Here is a 19,001-nt window from a genome sequence, read left to right on the forward strand (position 1 = left end):
GACCAGTGCTTTGAGGTATGCTTAATATTACTCTCATTGTTTTGTACATATCAGATGTTCCATATATTTTCTAGATGCCGTGTGAGATAGCACTGAGTTGTTCATGTATATATTTCTTATTTGGGAATTTCTTATACAGAAATTAGAAAAAATACCAAATTCTTTTCAATCCTTCAGAAGTTCTAGTCCAATTGAATTACAACTAACATACCTAATATTTAAAATTCTGTTTCATGATAAATACTTAAGTTTGAATCCGAATTACAGTGCTCCTTGTAAAGTTTTATTTTTGGAACAATATATATGACATTATCTAATCAAAACATATTTATTTCCATAAGCTTTTGTCAGTTAGCCCACAGATGCTTGTTAGATAATTAAAAGACTTACACTTGCAAATATGAAAGTTTATAATTAGTAATTAAAATGAATGAAAAATGTTATCAGTAAGGTTTTTATTAATGCTCCTTACCTAAGTTATAATGGGTTTCTTGTTCTGCATTCCACCATATTTTTTGAGAGATTTTACTCATTTGTATTTCATTATTATTTTTTTCTGTAGTTATGAAACTTCTGTTCAAATAATGTATTAACTTTTCAAAAGACAATTTTGTATATGTATTTGGTCAGACACTTACCTGCAGAAAAAAAAAATTGGACTTTTTTTTCTTATTCCTATTTTGCTTCTTGTCCTTGCCCTTCCTTAAGGTCACAGGATCCCAACGCAGCAAGGTAAAACAAAAAAAAAAAAGTGTGTGTGTATTTGTCTGGGTCTATTTTTGTGACTTTTAGGCCCAACGTCTTGGATAAGTTCATCTAAAGGGTCTTGAAAACATTTCTAATATTTTAGTTCCAGCATAACATCTCTCTAACAAACTCTTGTACACAGACTCTTACTAAAGGCTCCAAGAATTATTTATATGGAATTTCATACATAAATGCATTGCCATTTGGGGGAAAACTGAGTGTCATTTGGCTTGTTCATATTATTCTACTATTCTTGCTTTTTGTGCATAAGTTATCTTCTTTCAGGTTATAATTTAAATTGAATGATTTAACTAATTCGGGTGTCTTTTAAGGGATTTTTTTTCTGCATCTTAGCAGATATGCATGCATTTCTGATATACTAGCAGAACTGTTCCAGTAGTTGTCACAGTGGTAGCGTCAGTTATATTGTAGTTTATCTATATTTCAGATCCTTTGGAGTGGTCTCAGATATTAGCCTTCACTGTCATAGTACTTGAACGAAACTCCATAGCTCAGTACCTGAAGTGATTCCTATTTGTTCGATGCTTTCTCTAAAAAAACCACCAGTGACAATTGCTGTGAAGTTTCACAGTGTTAATTATCATTGACTTAATTTTTTAGAGTCTTTCATGTGTCACTGTGAAAGTCTCACATTCCATTTCTGAAAGGTGCCCATAGCTGGAGCATCCACCTACATACCTGCTGATTTCATAGAAGTCTTGGTTCCCATTGTTGACACTGCCTGCTTGCTGATAGTGCTGCAAGGTTGATGTTTTGAGATACGTGGTGTGTGGGGTAGCTAATTTTTGGTTCTGAGGTGCTTAAATATATTTATTTGTGTGGTGGCTAATGGAAGCCAGACTCAGTAGAAATGACTTGCTTGAGATTGGAAATGTGCAGATTTAGCTGATGGTCAGACTCCAAGCAGTAGTTTCAAAGTTCAGTCCATTATGGGGAACAACTGTAGGTATCTCTATTGAAAAGATTGAGATGGTTTTAGTTTTGGGTTTTCTGGCACTTACTAGCATCCAACTTATGAAATAAAGATGTTCCCATACAACTGCAGGAGAAGATATACTTCAGGATCAGCTTCACTCTTACTACTTCAAAAGTTAGATCAGTTCTTACCCCACCTTCATACTATAAAATCATTATCCTAGAAGATGAGATTTGCAAAGAATTGCTTAAAAGGTGGTATAATTGACACAAACACAAAATACATTCTATAAACCCCCCAAATCAAGTATGTAATCAAGCTAATATTATACTATCTTCTTTGTTTCTTCCCTTAAGCTATTCAAATGCTGCTTGTCTATCACTCTGCCTAGCTGGTTACCATGTACTAACCGCTATATGCTCCATAAAAATTGTTCTGTTTTGCTGACTGAGAAGTGTTTCCAAAGAGTAAAAGACAACAATAAATAATCATTGCTTCCTTTGTGCATGACAGGGAACAGTTGTAAAGATGTGACTGCATATACCAGGGGTGTGTGTGCTTTTGTGTGTTCTGACTGTTTATCTCGAAGTACAATGATGAAGGCAATTCTCTTTTATTCCATGCTCTGTATGCATGTAAAAAGACTGACTGTTCACTCTGAATGGAAACAAAACTCTATGGCTCCTCTAGGCTTTAAGAATGTGTGATGTTTGAAGTCCTGAATCCTTTCACAAACAGAAAAATTGAGACCTTTGGGCAAGCTTAGAATGTGATAACGATGATGAGTGCATTTGATCTGCAATTTTCATGTTCAGTCTTCATGCAGTGTAATCTCATTTTTGCATGAATAATCTCTTTCAGGTTCACTATGTGGGCAGTAGGGAGGTCACAGTATAAACCCACAGTAAAGTTGTCTGCACATTACCATGTGTCTGTCTGCATTTGACTGCTAGTATTTGCTTTGAATTATGGTTATCTTTGCTCCTTGTTCTTTGTCTTTAAGTTAACTTTCTATCCCATTTAACAGTTATTCAATGGACTCTCTGTAGAATGGATGTCAGTGTCCCTCTTGATTATATCTGATAGGAAATTCTTTCCAATCAAAGTGTTTCGCTAGCTGAATGTAAATTGGTTTCTGCATTTGAGTCACCAATTCTACTGGTTTGCTGCATACTAATATGTTATAAACATGTGACTCAAAAAAAAAAAAAAAAAAAAACAACAACAAACCACAAAAACAAACCTAGCTCATCTATTAAAAGTTGAGTAGTTAAATCTGTGAAAAAAAATAAAGAGCTTCCTTTGACAATTATCATCCTCCCTAGTACTGGTAACAATTTTGTTTAGAACTTTTTATTGATTAATTGTTTTTTTTTTAAAGGATACATGACAAGTGACGTGCTGTCACTAATCTGAGGCCCAGAAATACTTCCAAGTTTCAATACTTACAAATAATGAAAGCTCTTAATTGAGGATCTAGCCCATCAGAGGTGGTCATTATTGCCTTTAACTGTCACAAAGCCTGCATAAATGGAGTGTATTTACACTGTGTATTTACAGTGATTATTTCTTTTCAAGAGTGATATGAAATAAGGTCAGACACCATGATCAATTCTTAGAAATTAAACATTCCAATCCAGTGTATAAAAATGTTTCTCTTTAGTTTTTCCTACCCATAAGGCCTAATGAAATGAATACAACTTTTCATTTATTACTTTAATACTTCCAATATCTTTATGAGCAAAGTTTGTCAAAACCCAGCCTCTGAGGAGCTGCAAAAAGATGCCCATCTCTGCCAAAAGGGATAGAAATAAAATGTGAAGTGAAATAAAATGTTGGTTTTAAGTACTTAAGAATTGCACCCTGATTTCGGAAACTGACTTCAATAAAGATCATCCACAAAAACTATTCTAATAATGAAAGAGTAGTGTTTACTTACAAACTGTACATTCATAATCTATTTCTGATTTTTTTTTTTTTGGTATGCATTTCTTCTGAGAATACATTTGCGAACCTTTAACTAATGAGTTCAAATTTAGATCTGTATTAAGAGCTACATTAAATCTCCCTTTAACCGTAGGCAGGGAACTGTGAATAAGTTTATACCTTTATGCTGCAAGACATTTCCTTGAAGACTGAACATGCTTCTCTGGTGGAGAATTGTTTCTTTACTGATTTTCTTAATAGGTAAAGGAGCCATTATGCTGAAACTTGCTGATGTCTAACAAAGCTATTTTTCTGTTGTAACTGGTGGTTGGAACACCTCAAATGAATCTTTAGTTTGACTTCTTGTTAGAGACTGTCTTTATAGGTAAGGTACAAAAAGGTACATAGGAAAGGTACAAAATGAAAATACTCATTCTGTGATTGCCCATAATTTCACTTAAATTTTGGATGCTAGTTAGTGCAGGTCTCTTGAAGCCAGTGTCCAGAGTTATGAGACTCTGTGGTACCACATAGGTGAAATAGATAAAATCAGAAGTATGAAATTTTGTCCAGTAATATTTGATAGCACAGGTAGTTGCTACTGTTTAAAATATTTAGTAGCATTTAATAGCAATTGAGTTTAGCACATCCAAATGGTGTGTGTTAATATCAAAATTACAGGTGAAATTGATATCTGAAAATGCTTCCAACACTGTTGTCCAATAGACAATTACGCAGTAGTTAAATAGAAATCCATTTAGAATTTTTCTTTGGACAAGACAGCTAGACAGCTAGAATGAAGTTTTGTAAGTAGAGACCCTGCAGGGCGATTTAGAAGATCTGTCCATAGCCTTTCCACTGATGAAGAAGTCAGCATGTGTCTAATGCCTTCTTTTCTGTTAATCTTGTGGTAGCATTTGGACACTTCTATGCTCTCTGAGCTGTATTGCCTTACTGAGTGGTGTCCTTAGAAATTTCCAATAAAACCTTGAAATTCAGAGTATTTTTAAGCTAAAATTTTAATTTTAATTCAGAGTATTTTAAAGCTCTTTCCATCAGCTGGGGGACCAGAGGCTTTTTAAAGCATGTCCTGAACAAAAGAGTTTTGCACCCTGGCTGAGGCCTGTTGCCCAGCTGCACTGCGGATTACTGAAGGAATGCTCTTCAGATGGTTTCCCTTCAGCCCGACAGACAAGGGAATTGCTATAGCAAGGGTGAATAGCTTTCCTGCCTTATACTTCAAAACACAAATGGATTTACACACAATGTCACTAGTTCTATAAATTGTGGTTATACTGTCCACAACTACAGGATAAGTTATTTGTACATCTACTGCAAAAGCACAAACACGTGGTTAAGTAAGATATGATCGAATTTTACATGTTGCTGTAAAAGGGTAGATTTCTTGTGCTCTTTCGTAGGTGATTATGCTGTTGATATTGTGCTATTTGTTATTTCAGGACCTTCTTTCTCTTGTTTTCTTGCTGTGTTCCCTCCTCAACACCTACCATTCCCATCAATCACATTTGTTTTGTTTTGTTTTGTTTGTTTTCCTCAGAGATTATACGCAGAAAAGAATTTCTTTCATCCAGTTAGAGAATTTTTGGTGTCCACCACTAGACAGTAAACCCTTCCCCTGTCATTTGCTCCTACTTGTTTGCAGTGTTTGGATTCTCCACCATCTCATTTATAGGATCGCTGAATTTGGGTCAGAGCAGTTAATACATTCTTTGTTATAAGGTCGGCTATTTCTCAGTTTCTGGCCTATTGGCTGTTTTGGGGTATATGAATAACATCACCTCCAATTTATTACAGGGAGTATATTGCAAAAGTCTTCAAGGGAATCTCTTTTCTGCAAAGTGGATAATACACCCATGATTTTCTCAGGGTTTCAGGTTGGGAGCACACAAATAAATGATTAGTTAAGGCTGTTTGTTAAGGTCTTTCATGATATCCTATGGCCGCTTTCCATCTTCTGTGTTTATCAGCATCTCTACCCACTACATAGTTTCAGCTGCTTATTACCAGCATTAGCATGGTGTGTTTCAAGAGCACTCCCTGGCATTTATCTGCCCTGCCTTTCTACTCCTTCTGACACTTGTTACTTCAGTGCTGTAGCACTGGTTAACATCCATAAAGGCCTTTTGCAGTCTTGGGGTGAAAGAGTGATGTGCTTTGAAGAACAAATACATTAGAGTGATTAAGTGATCATTTATAACATTGAGGTTCTTCAGATTCTTTGATTATTTTTGATGCAGTAATTAAATAATGATCTTGCCAAATCATTGTTCTATGTAAGATATTCTGCTCCAGCTAATGAACTCAATTGAAGTCATAGGAGAATCTTCTAAATATTCCATTAATTTTTATTAAAAATAATCATAGCGATAGTTAAACATCTATTTCACCTATTCCAAATATGTCAACTTTGTTGTGCAACTTTAAACAAAAAAAGGGTGACACAGTTTAAAATGCGTAGTTTCTTAGTTATGCTTTATGTTAACATAGAAAAAAATGAAAACTGAGAACGCCTAGATTTGAAAATCCCCAAATACAATATTTTTCCTTTTATAGATTCGTAACATTGTCAATTCCTATCTACTTGAATAGGAGTGAGTAGGTTGAGTGATCTCCATATCAGTATGGCAAGAATATGGCGTCAGTAAAGTATGAAACAAATGTTACTTGAGAAAAAGATATAATTGAATGACAGTGTAAACATAGTGACATCAGTAAAGATATTGCTGCAAGCTGAAATGGAGATATTTTAACCAAAATGAAATGTGTAGTGAAGGTTTGTTTTCAGGATATCTTTATTACTGTGCATTTGTAGCTCAGATTTAATGCTATTTTAACACAGAGTAGTGTTTTATTTAGTACAGTATATTTTCAGGTTGGCTGGTTATTTTATCTTACTCTCTCTCTCTCTCTCTCTCTCTCTCTCTCTCTCTCTTTTTTTTTATAACCATGTATCCAATAAACAAAATACATATCTAATGTAACACTAAAGTTTTGAATATAGATTGTTCACAAGGTGGGAAATGTGAACTATTATGTTGATAAAAACAATCCTTGTGACCATATGGATTCTTGTGCTGACTATAGATATGGAGTAAGATAGTTATGTCATAAAAGCTAATGATATAGCAATCTTTTCCTCTCCCAAGCAATTGTTACTGGGAGACTCAACAGAACACTAATACTTCTTTCTCTGGATATTAGTGTGAATACAAGAAATAACGTTTATGAATAATTGGTATCATTCTTATGTCTTTTCGTCTTTTCAGCTGTTATACTGTGAAGCCTATGATAGCTTTTTGCTATCTTGTCTGCAATTTGTTAAAGATTTGAATAAGATGCCTTTTTCCTCTTCAGTTATCTTTTTTTTTCCCGAGTACCAGTTAGATGAATATTATTTCCTTTCCTCTCATCTCACCTCATTACAAAATCACACGCTAATACCCAAGAAAGATGTTTGTTATCAAATTAAAACAGCTCTTTTGGCATATGTTTTACCTACCTACATTTTATTTTTAGCATCATTTGCTTAGCACCAACAGTGATGAAGATGAATGGAAGGAGTATTTTTGAATTTATGAAGTGATTGAGTTAAGATAAAGAAGATAGAAGCATATGTTTACTTAGTAATGTTTAATAAATACCCTACTAAAGGAAGTCTACCAGTGTCTTGTGAAATATTATTGCATTCAAAATGTAGTTTTGAGGAAATTCAGAAACTGCTTACAGGCTGTCACTCACTGCATGTTTTTAAGAATGTGGTAGTTAATTCATGAACCTTTTTATCATTTTTATTGATGATGTTTAGACAGCACTTTCAAACATTTCTATTTAATTATATTTTGGTAGTATTATCAAATGATAGAAAGTTTATATATGTCTGGTATTGAGGCACATCAGTATTCCTTGACTATGGAAAAATACGTAGAAGAAGAAGGCAGAGCAGGTAGCAGAGAAATGGCTTTAGAATAGCAAAGAACACTTTCATTATAAAATTCACTTTTAAGATTAACTATAATTATTCTGTTTGCTAATAATTTAGTAAATTCTACATTTTCCTATTACCTTATTCATATATTTAATCATCTGTACTTAAAAAAATTCCGTTGCTTTTACCAAACTTCTGTTTTTAGCCTATGGCTGTTTGCTATTATATATATATATATATATAAGCATATATACATGTGTATATGTAGAAAATACTTGAGTTTCTGCTTTCAGAGCATGATGAAAAGATTTCATCATAGCAGCTTGCTGGAGAAAATCTGTAATGTAGGAATATTTGTAAATATATTTCTAAATGGTCAGCTTTTCCCCATATAAATGAAAAGCACTGAAGAAACAATAGATTTGGTTTTATTATTTGTTTTATTTATTTATTTATTTATGTTGAATTACTTAAAATGTTTCAGTTCATATGAAACATTTTTTACTTCCTGTTGTGATAGTTTTATGAAGTCAAGTCACTGGCTAATTATTTTGACATAGCTTCTTGAAATTAACTGGCGAGTACAATAAAGTGCAGAAAACCAACCTGTTGTCACAGGTAACCATTAGCAGTAAGCACACCTTAACAGAAATAAGGATACCTTGATCAGCTAGCAGCTCTAATAATTTAGCATACTTTCTCTGTTATGGGTGATCCACTAATCATCGGTAGTGCCATGTAGCAGGATTCATACTGTTCTGCTTTCCAAGCCAGCCTAACATGTATATGTGTTGCATAGAGAAGGCAACAGAGAGGAAGCATTGTCAAGCTGAAGAAAGCAACATGCTCTTTGGGAGTTATCACCAAAGGAATGATTGCTTTCAGAAGAAATGTATGTGGGTTTTTGTTTTGGTTTGGTCTATGTTGCTACTAGTTACATAGACAGCTAGATTTCTCACGGAAAATGTCACTCTTCTGACTTTAAGCCATTGGCAACACCTGTTTCTTCTGTTCTTCTGTAGTACCATTACCAGAATTGTGCATACCAACTTTGTTAGTCTGTAGATTATGCAGCTACATCCTTGCTATAAGCATTCTTAAGAACTTATCAAAAATGTTGTATAATTAAATTAGTATAGGTCTTGGTAGGTTTGTGAATAACAGATCTTACAATGAAAGACACCTTGAAAGATCATTGGGTCTAAAACAAAAAAGTAACTACTGGTAGGAAATAGTTTTAAATGATAAACATTGATCAACTTTCAGTGGCATCTGAAGCAAATGAACATATTTTATTGTAGGTATATGAAACCTGTGATGTCACAACTTTATGGTGGTGTGTGTGTGTGTGTGCGCGCACGCGCATACGTGTGTATGTCTGTTTTGTTTTTGTTGAACTCCCAGGAAGAGGTTTAAACATGAAGGCAAAACTTTCAAACCTTAGCATGGCTAAATATAAAGCAAAGCTGCCATTTTTTTTTCTTTTCCTTTTTTATGCCTCCATCTAGATTTGTCACATTATTTAAGGAAAAAAGAAAGATACAATTTAACCACAGGAGAGCTAATAGTGTGAAAAAAAAAACCCTGATGAATTTTGTTTCCGCAGCACGATATTATCAAAGATTTAAGAAACAAATTTGCCAGCCTCGGCGAGAACTCTCTGGTAACAGCATAAATGTCTGTGTTGGTTTGCTTTTCAGTTAAAGGTTTCTTTTTCATTCATTTGAACACACATTTCTCTTTTTCTCTTTTTCCCCTCTTTATTTTCTCTTTATTATTCATACCCTCTATTTAGCAAGCCTTCATTTTTTAAACCTCTTCCATCTTCCAATGTCTTTTTTCTGTAATTTGGATGGAAAGTTTATGGCAGCAAAGCTGTCATTCTGGCTACTTCTGCTGCAGCTGTTCCTGCTTTTAGGTCATACATGTTTTGGGCGTTGTGTTTATGGACATGATACTGATCGTGTCATGTTCCTTTTGAGTAAGCTTTTTACCACGCCATCTGATGGATTCACTGTCATAGGGCTCTATGCAACTTCCATTTTTCAACTTATACTGCTTAGTCACCCTCAATTCTCCAGCAAACTTGGATTAATTTTGTGAAAGTTCAAACATATCTGGAATTAACTGTGCCTTTATGTTTGCTCTTAACGCTCTTCTTTATTTTTTCAGTAGTAGTTTAAATTATAAAAAATAAACTTCACCATTGCTCAAGCAGTGCCATGCAGTATTGTTTGTTGCCGCTAGAGAATGCAAAATATAAAAGCACAGTGCATTCTATCAAATATTCGTTCGGTAGTGTGGGCAATTTGTATTGTAATAAAGAGTTTTGAAAAAAAATTGAGATGCTTCTGTTAGTCTGGTATTCAGCAACAACTTGCAAGTCAAGAGCCACATACTGAGCAGTATGAAGTTACGGTCACGCTATAGAAGATTATTAAGAGTGTGAACTGTTGCACAAAAGTGCAAGTTTGGTATATGGAGTATATATATAATGAACATGGACTTTGAACTAACCTAATAATTTACAATTGAAATAACTCTTTTCAGATAAACTACTAAAAGCACATTAAAGAAAAATATGAAGGGGAAGAATATTACATGAACATGTTAAATATCTGTTCAGTAGCATTGTCTGTATTAAATTGGTCCACGATGTTGCCATAGAGCCCATATACTAAGAGAAAACCAAAAACCTTTGGAGAATTGATAGTAACTGAAGTCCTCATCTTAAATGACTGGAATTTTTGTTCAGGAAAAAGAAATGGAAAAGCAAAAACTTCTGTATCAGCAAGCCAGACTGCATGACCGAGGTGCTGCTGAGATGGTTCTTCAGACAATCAGTGCTAGTAAAGGTAATATCCTGTTGTGTAGATCACACGCTAAAGCTAATTTCTTACTATCTTTGAAATTATTGCAATTCTTATTGTGCAAAATCTACAAATGTTTGACAGTAATGCTTGCTTTCAAAATGCGTGCAAAGTTTCAAAAATTATTGGCAGCTCATTCAGAGTAATAATAAAGTTTAAATGATGCTTTGTCCCTTAGATGACATCTTCCTCTAAAATTTGCTGCTTCCATTGTCTCTTCTATGCTTTATTTCTACAGTAGCAATTTAAAAGCTTCCTGTTAGCCAACTTCAGATAATGTAGCTAAATGCTTTAGATTGTTATTTTCATATGAAATAGGAGATAATTGTCTAGACTGGCATGCAGAGGAAATACATTGTTATATGTGAAGGCTAACTTAAAATTGTGCACTCAGCCTTAAATCCAGAGTTAGATGATCTTATGAATGAAACAGCATTTGTATTATGATCACTTATTCCTTCTTGTCTTACGTTTTGTGTGCAGTGTATACGTTAGTTACACTACGTCACAGGCACTCATAAAGATATTAACTCAAGCTAGATATCATGAAAGAAAAATAGTATGTTTTACATGAGAAACAGGAAGGTCTCTCCTGATAAATTTCCATTTAAGTGATTGCATGGATAAGTTAATAGAACATTCTTATATTAAAGTATGATCTAAAAGTATTTTTAATTATTTTAAGGTGAGATGGGGCCAATGGTTGCAGCTACCCTAAAGCTAGGGATTGCCATCTTAAATGGAGGAAATTCTACTGTTCAACAGGTAAAGTACTCATCTATTTTTTACCCATTCTAGTTACTATACAACTTTATACCATGGTCCTTATTACTGTAATGAATTATGTAGTAAGTCTCAAGTTCTATTTATACTCATAATCTTATCATCAGAAGAAAGTTCACAAAATACTTTGTTTTCTAGGGATATACTTTTTATCTGTACACATATTTAATCTACAGAACACAAGGCTAAAAGAAATGTTTTGCACCTCAGCTGGAAGGGTGAAACTGTATGTCAAATTGTTAACTCCTGTTCTATGAGAGAAAATAATTTCTGGGTAGATTGGCATTGTCCTGTAGCCAGTAGAGCAAAATTGATGGCCCCAGTTTTCATCAAGACATTTTTACACAACATAAATCCTTGGCTTATGCCATAGGCAGTTTTGGTGATAAAAGCTTAAATGCTTTTATATATATATGGTGATAAAAACTTAAACGTGATTTGCAAATTTAAAGTAATTAAATGTGGTAAACAGAGTACAATTCTGGTATTCTGACAACATTCTGTACTGATGAAGAGAAGTGCCTCGTACAGACTACATTCAGCATTTTGTACTAGTTGAAGATTCCTGAAATGAAAGGTTTCAGAGCTGCCATTACTACATTGCTGTAGGGTGGTTTGAAGGAATACAGACAACTGGGAATAGATGAGGTCCTCTGTTAAGCAACCATGAAGCATTTGAGTGCAGCTGAAAATAATATTATTTTCAGAGGCTATGTTTCCAGGAAGTGACCTGAAAAACCACATATTGTTCAGAAAAGTATCTACTTGAACAGTTCTTTGTGGTGTCATGATATTTAAATGACTTATGAAAAATATGATATTTGTATATAGTTATTTAATATGAATTTGTAATGCAACAATTTATTTTTTTTTTTTTAATGATTTGTCAAACAACTCAGAGAAGAATACAGGAATCAATTACTAGGTTGCAATAATACTAATTCCAGTAGTCTAAGTTACATCTTTGTAACATAAAAGCATCAAATAATTCAGCTAGAATTCCTGTTTTACAGTTGCCTCATTTCTGTACCTTTTCTCTGATGTTTTCCTCACCTTTCCAATTTTTCTTTGGGGCCTAAGATGAACTCCTCAGTCTTCCTTGGGATGAGTAGTGTGGGGAGAGGAAGATGTGTGGAAGTGGTTTTGAAAATTCATCATCATTTGGAGTTCTATGCTGCAATCAGTATGCCATTGATCGTGCTGGGCGTTCCTCTTCTATCATCTTAAGGGTTATGATGATACATTGTCTGCTTTTGTACTTTTTTCTTTTTGGAGGTTATCTATTACCTATTTTTCCCATTCTCTTTTTTTTTTTTTTTTTTTTTTTTTTTTTGCAAAATTAATTCTACATCATTCTCAAAGTGAATTATTGTAGCATTCCACCTGAGATTGATCACAGATTGATCTTTGACCACTGTGATTTTTTTTTCATATGTGGGACCTATGAAAAAGTATCATCATGTATCTTCATTAAGTTCACTCCACTGAATAACTTCTTGTTATTGCAATCTGTTATCAGATAGGTAATGTACACTGCACTACAGCTAAAACAAATTTTAAAAATACTCCCCTGACTACTAACATACTATTGTAGCTAAAATAACCCATGACAAGCTGAAGCCATATCAAGTCCAATCTGGTGCTGAAATAGTAGTCAATAGAAATTTGTGGCCAAATATTGGCAAGATCATATTTATATGAAGCACTAAATTCTGCTGACTGTGTTGACTTTAGTTATTATCTTTCCCATGTTTTAGGAAGGAGTATCCAAAATAGATGTCCTTTTCCGTCAAGGACATGAACTTGATGTTCTGTCAAGGCATGAGCTTTAAATATTCTTTTCATTTTTTTATATCTGGAATTTTCTTAGCGACACTTTATTATGAAACCTGTAAATATTAGAGATATTTCAAAACACCGACTTCACTAGTAATCTAGAATCTATTTAACGTTAAGTAAATTAGAGTAACAAATGCTATAAAGATTAATTCTCTGAGTATATAATCTGTGTTTACTGCAGAAAATGCTTGACTACCTCAAGGATAAGAAAGATGTGGGTTTCTTTCAGAGTCTTGCTGGTCTTATGCAGTCCTGTAGGTAAGAAAATATCTGTCAAAATTCTTTATTTTGTATTTAGGTTTTCTTCCGCAGGACGTATACTTTTGGAAAAAAACTTTGGAAAATTGCTATGTATCTTTTGCAAACAGCACCAGGGCACTGCAATTTGCTAGAGTTTGGGTTGGATAAAGTGATGCTTATGGTATGCAAATCTTCATATAACCAATCTACCTTGGTTATTGGAAATGTTTATGGCATTTGTGTCTACTCTGAGATATGCCAGAAAACAGCTCCAGAGTTAGGAGCATTCTTCAGGACTGAATTTGTAACTCTGGAGGTAATACTGCAGAGAGCAAGTTAATGATCAATGTTAAGTAGTCATAAAGATTTTGGGAAAACACAATTTGTTAGAAGCATTAATAGTATTGCAGAGTACAATGGAAAACCATGATTTAATAAACTGAGGAGGTACTGTGACTTGTTTGTCCATTCATGCTTCTTGACAGTTTATGTTGATCATATGTAAACTCTTTAAATACACTAAGAGTAAAGCATATGTTCATTAATACATTATTTAACCATAAAACTAGACTGAGACTAAAGGCTCAGCCTTCTGTTATGTCAATGGTACTATGCTATATCCTTTCTTCATAACACTGACTTCAGCGAAGTTTCACTTTAAATTCAGCTAGGTTGGAGTTAATCAACATTCATATGACTTTTGTAAACTTTCTTGCTTATGAACAAAAGTTATCCATGGCAAGTTGACATCCTAACCAATGAAAGGCAGAACTATGCAGATTCACAGATTGAAATCTGTAAGGGTACATGTTTTTTATGTCCAGGTAATTCAGCATAGATGTCCCTATGGCATCTTCAGTTTTTCAGAACATGGAGGGAGGAAAACTGAATGGAACTGATAGTGACATAGGTTTTTTAGGGACCTTGCTGCTTGGGATAAAATTGACTATAATATGAAAGCAGTCAATCATGTGGCCTCTTTACAACCCAGAAAATTAGTATTTATATCATAAACACATACGTTCACTTTTTTGATCAATCATAAAGAGCTAAATTCTATTGTCGTTTGCAGGGCAAAAAAGCAGGTTAAGTCTGTAGCACTGAATTTTGTAATCTTGTAGCAGGCAGGTATATTAAGCCACTAAAATGTATCTTCTTGACACTAGTATGATTATAAACTTAAATGAAATCACAAATCTTTCTCTGTCTTTCACAAGTTGAAATATTGCACATTTTTCATTAATCACTGCACAAATACAATTTTTTCTCATTGCAGTGTTCTTGACCTAAATGCATTTGAACGTCAGAACAAAGCAGAAGGCCTTGGCATGGTGACCGAAGAGGGATCAGGTAATATCAATTTAACAGAAATAATCTGTGAACTTTTCTACGTTTTGTAGAAGCAAATCTGAAAGAAACCTTTAAATATATATAGAGAGGCTGAAGCTAATTGGCTGACCAAAGCCCATGCTTGTCAGTAGTAAATTACTAGCATGTGTTGAGTTTCAGAAATGTCTCAAAGGAACCTTACCCAACATTCCGGAGAAGTGAAGACCATATTACATGCAAAATTGAAAACAGATTCTAGTTACAAACAGCAGTGTTTATGCATGTAAAACATTTCAGAAGTCCCCAGCTAGATTCAGCATAAAATGAAATTAAAAGCTCCCACCTGATTTCTTAAACTGTCTTGGCTAGAATGAAAGCCAGAAATTTAGTTAAGCAATAAGTTAAATATTAGAGGTCAAGAGAGCTGTATCTGTTGTTTGGAAAAAAAAGTCTGCTGGGAAAGCTGCTGCTTAGAAACACTCTTTTTCTGTTTGTCTGTGGGGAAATATTATTAAAAAAAAAAAACAAAAACAAACAAACAAAAAAAAAAAAACAAAAAAAAAACACTTCATTTTTGACTTTGAGCCAATGTAGCTTTCTACCTTCTGTGTTGTCAGTTCACTGTCAGTTTCTTTCTTCTGTCTGACAGTAAGTTCTGCGACTCCCTTCCTGTGATTGTCTGGAACTGTTAGGTTCATTCTTACGTGATTGACTGAGCTACCAAAGCACATTTTCTCCACTTACCTTCAATATTTTTTATGGTATATTTTTATGTTTAAATCCTACAGTGACCTAATCTTTTAACATGTTTTTATCTTAAAATCAAGGTAAAAAAGCTTGACTGCGTAATCATCATTGCATTTTGGCACTCATAATTCATACCTGCAACATTGTGTATCCCATCGGCTGTTGTACCTGTAGCTCTTTTATGTGGCATATTTCTTGATTATTCAACTGCTTGTCTCAAATCAAAACCATGAACTATTACATTTGACTGGATTACTTCAGGGCTGATAATATATGCTGTTTCTCTAAAAGTGCTCCCACAGTTTAAGTTATAAATCAAATCCTGCTAGATTTATGTGAGTAAACAAAATAAAGTGAACCCATGTGGATAAATTTTGGTTACATGATTGTGGATTGAACACTGATAAAATTATCTGGCATATAAGATTTTTGCTGTTACTTTGATGTTTTACTGAAAATTATCCTGCACAATGTTTTGCTCTTTTGGACAATACTTCAATTACTAAATATTTAAATCTATTTATAATGCTGAATTTTAGGATGGACTGTCAAGACACAGATTCATTTTTATTTTAACCAGCTGCCTGTATTTCTAGAAAAGCCAGATCTTGAATGCAGATATAAATAATTCTTTGAACACTGCATACTCTACTTATGTTAGAGTATTTTTATGCTTCCTCATTTGAGGGATTTTTTTGTTTTGCTGTTTATTTGATCTTTCTCTTTTAGTATAAAACTAATTTTGCCAAAACCAATACTAAGTATATTTTATGTTTGCTAAAAAAAATTCTCAACTTTTTTTCCTTTTTTTTTTTTTCCTGTTTCCTTTTCTTTGAACTAAATGTCCTCCCTTCCTCAGTCATCACTCATGAGCGTGGTAATTATTAAAAACAACTGCCTTTTCTTTATTTTTCCTGCTGTTAGCTTTGTGTCAGCACTGTACAGCTCCTGAACACCATTAGATTACTGATAAACTACTGGTTCTTTACTATTATTATTGTAATTGTGTATTCCAAACTTTTTGGTTTTCATGTCAACTCTCCCCACTCTGTTCTTCCTCCTTTTCTCAGGATTTGCACAGTAACTGGCACACTAGATGTAAGAGCAGCAAGCTTTTTTAAACTTTTTTTCCTTTTTTCTTTAGTTTCCTTTTTTTTATTATTTCTTTTTATTTTAGTAAGCCCAGTATTTGCAATGGATGAATGTTTAAAAAAAAATTACCTATACATACATAGTTTTGTGCTGTACTCCTCCTGTAGTATTTATGTTGTGCATTGAATGTGGCTTTATTGCTGCATTGTTTTGTGCAAACACAGGAAATCAGTGGTGGATCCAGTGAGGATTTGAGGGTGGTTAGTGAGGAGAGAACTTTCCACTGGCTAGGTTTATCTAATGTGTCTGGGAGTTTATACCAGAAAGTGTGGTGCTTCTCTGATTTATAAGAATCAATGTTTACAGGTGGCTCTTCCTTGCTCTGAAAGCTACTTGAGGTACTAAGGTTCCTATACCTCTACAGTACTCTAAAATCCAGAAAGGAAAGTTTTGGTGGAGCAGTTGCCATGAGATGTTGTTATCACTGTGAGAACTGAAAATTTAAAATACAAAATGTGTATACCATTCAGCAGAAACACTTAAACACAGCAGATGGCTTTTCATTAGCCAAATGTTGAGGTGGATTGGTGGGGGATCTGGATTTTTGTTTGTTTTCTCAGTGGAATTTTCATTTAGTAGATAACAGAATTCTACCTTTAGATCATGTGTTTTAGTTCTCTTTGTTACAGACAAGCAGCAGCAATATCAAGATACAGTAATCATACTGTGTCAAATATTTCTTGATGCAAAGGGATAATATTTACTAACAGAACCTTTTTATAGATTAATATCCAGTTATTGGAAACTCAAGAAAACAGAACAAAACAAAGCCAAACCAAAAAAGGCTGTACTTTTTCTTGTTAGTGTTACTTTATTCTTGATATTATACTACCTTCAATAATAATAATAATAAATTTTATATTATGAAGCACACCTTTTTCAATTAATTGAAAAGTAGTTTACAGAAGAGTTGGATAGTCACTGGTATTAAGTCCTGATAGCATTATGAAAGCCCAGCCAGTGTGTCTTTTGGGAAACTCTGTGGTGAATAGTTTTCAGGTATCCTAAACTTTATGGGATACATGATATTGTATGTCTGTTTGCAATCCTATGAATAACCTATGAATATGTAAAATACTTCCAAGGAAGCAGCAATGGTAGATATGGAACTGTTTGTTTTTTTTTTTTTTTCCCATTAATTTTTTTTTAGGGGAGATACTTACTCTAAGAGTAATTAATTACTCCTCTATGAGGATCATTTTATTGATTCCTGAGCAAATGGCACGATGCAAATAAAATGTGCACTGTGGCCTGTTTCTCATGTCATCTGAATTTGATGCAGAAGCATATCAATAAATAACTGTAACTGATTTTACTACCTGGAAGTCTGAAACTGTTCTTGCCAAAAATGAAGAAAAGCTGCTGTTGACGCTTGTGAGAGTAAAGTCAACTTTTCATCAAGGGCAGTGCTATACAATAAAGGTTGTTTCTGGTCCCACGTCAACCTTGGCAATAGGCAGAAGGCCATGCACTGAGTCAAGATGGATTTGAGATTTATTGTTCTATTCCAACTGTTTCTTTGTGCTGTCCACATTTTAATCGCCTTTTCCTGATTTTCCTCTGACTGGTACTACCTTCCCTTTCCAAACCCTGGAACCCCCACTGGTAAAAACATTGATGGTTCTTTTGCAAACATGTTTCTTTCTTGTTTTTGTGATGTATTCAATGTTGTTTCTTCTGTACGTATTCTGTTTTGATTGTTCTGTTTCCTTTAAAAAAAAAAAAAAAAAAGAAAAAAAAAAAACGAATAAAATAGAGGGTTCAAAACAAAAGACACATAGAGATGCTTATTATCTTGTGATGTTTTTTCATTTAACACCCATATTCTGCTATTTCACTGTGGGTCAAAATAATCTTGAAAGTGCAGTGTTTTTCTCTTTTAAAAGATTTGCTTTATTTATCATGTCATGTGAAAAGTTTCTGCTTAGATAATCTTATCTTTGCTAGGCAGAGTTTATATCAGTGCTAGGCAGACTGATATTTTGAATTTTTTTTTAAGACTTCACAAAAGACTTCATAAAGAACACTGTGCATTTTGAGATGGAATTATTTTTCTTCCAAATTTTTCTTCCATATTTATTTCACAATCACGATGAACCTACTTGCTAATATACTTATAGTATAATTATATTATACTTACTATATTACTTATAGTTTGAAACTATCTTCCTTCTACATCATTATGAAAAAGCTTGCAGTAAATGCTGTTTTCAGTGAAATATGGTTAAATACATCAGGATAATTTTGCAGATAGGAAAAGAAGAATGAGGATAGATCCCTGAAGCTCAGCTATAATTCAAGAAAAAAATCCTTCCCCAAAACAGTAATACCCTTCAAATCTTTTAAGTATTGTAATGAAAAGTATTTCTCCACGTTTTTAATTTGAAGAACTTGTAAAATAACTAAACTAGGTAACTCTCTATAAAAGACATACTCATCCCCAATTTTTGGCTTGTATTATGTGGAAAGGTGACCAAGTTTCCAA

General features: G+C 33.7%; 1 protein-coding gene across 13 annotated transcripts in view; it reads left to right on the plus strand.

Annotated features, from left to right (window-relative positions):
* RYR2 (ryanodine receptor 2) overlaps positions 1-19,001 on the plus strand; it is a 415,779-nt gene that overhangs the window by 362,745 nt on the left and 34,033 nt on the right. For 5 of the 13 annotated variants that reach the window (XM_032184912.1, XM_032184919.1, XM_032184913.1 and 2 more), the window contains 6 exons: positions 709-732; positions 10,312-10,411; positions 11,112-11,191; positions 13,230-13,306; positions 14,565-14,638; positions 16,224-16,241. In XM_032184912.1, the coding sequence (XP_032040803.1) occupies positions 709-732; positions 10,312-10,411; positions 11,112-11,191; positions 13,230-13,306; positions 14,565-14,638; positions 16,224-16,241 (373 nt within the window). The remainder of the gene's footprint in view (positions 1-708; positions 733-10,311; positions 10,412-11,111; positions 11,192-13,229; positions 13,307-14,564; positions 14,639-16,223; positions 16,242-19,001) is intronic. The other 8 variants (XM_032184916.1, XM_032184922.1, XM_032184923.1 and 5 more) reach the window with 3 other exon arrangements.

This window comes from Aythya fuligula, chromosome 3 (assembly GCF_009819795.1).
Source record: "Aythya fuligula isolate bAytFul2 chromosome 3, bAytFul2.pri, whole genome shotgun sequence".
In the NCBI taxonomy this organism is placed as follows: Eukaryota; Metazoa; Chordata; class Aves; order Anseriformes; family Anatidae; genus Aythya; species Aythya fuligula.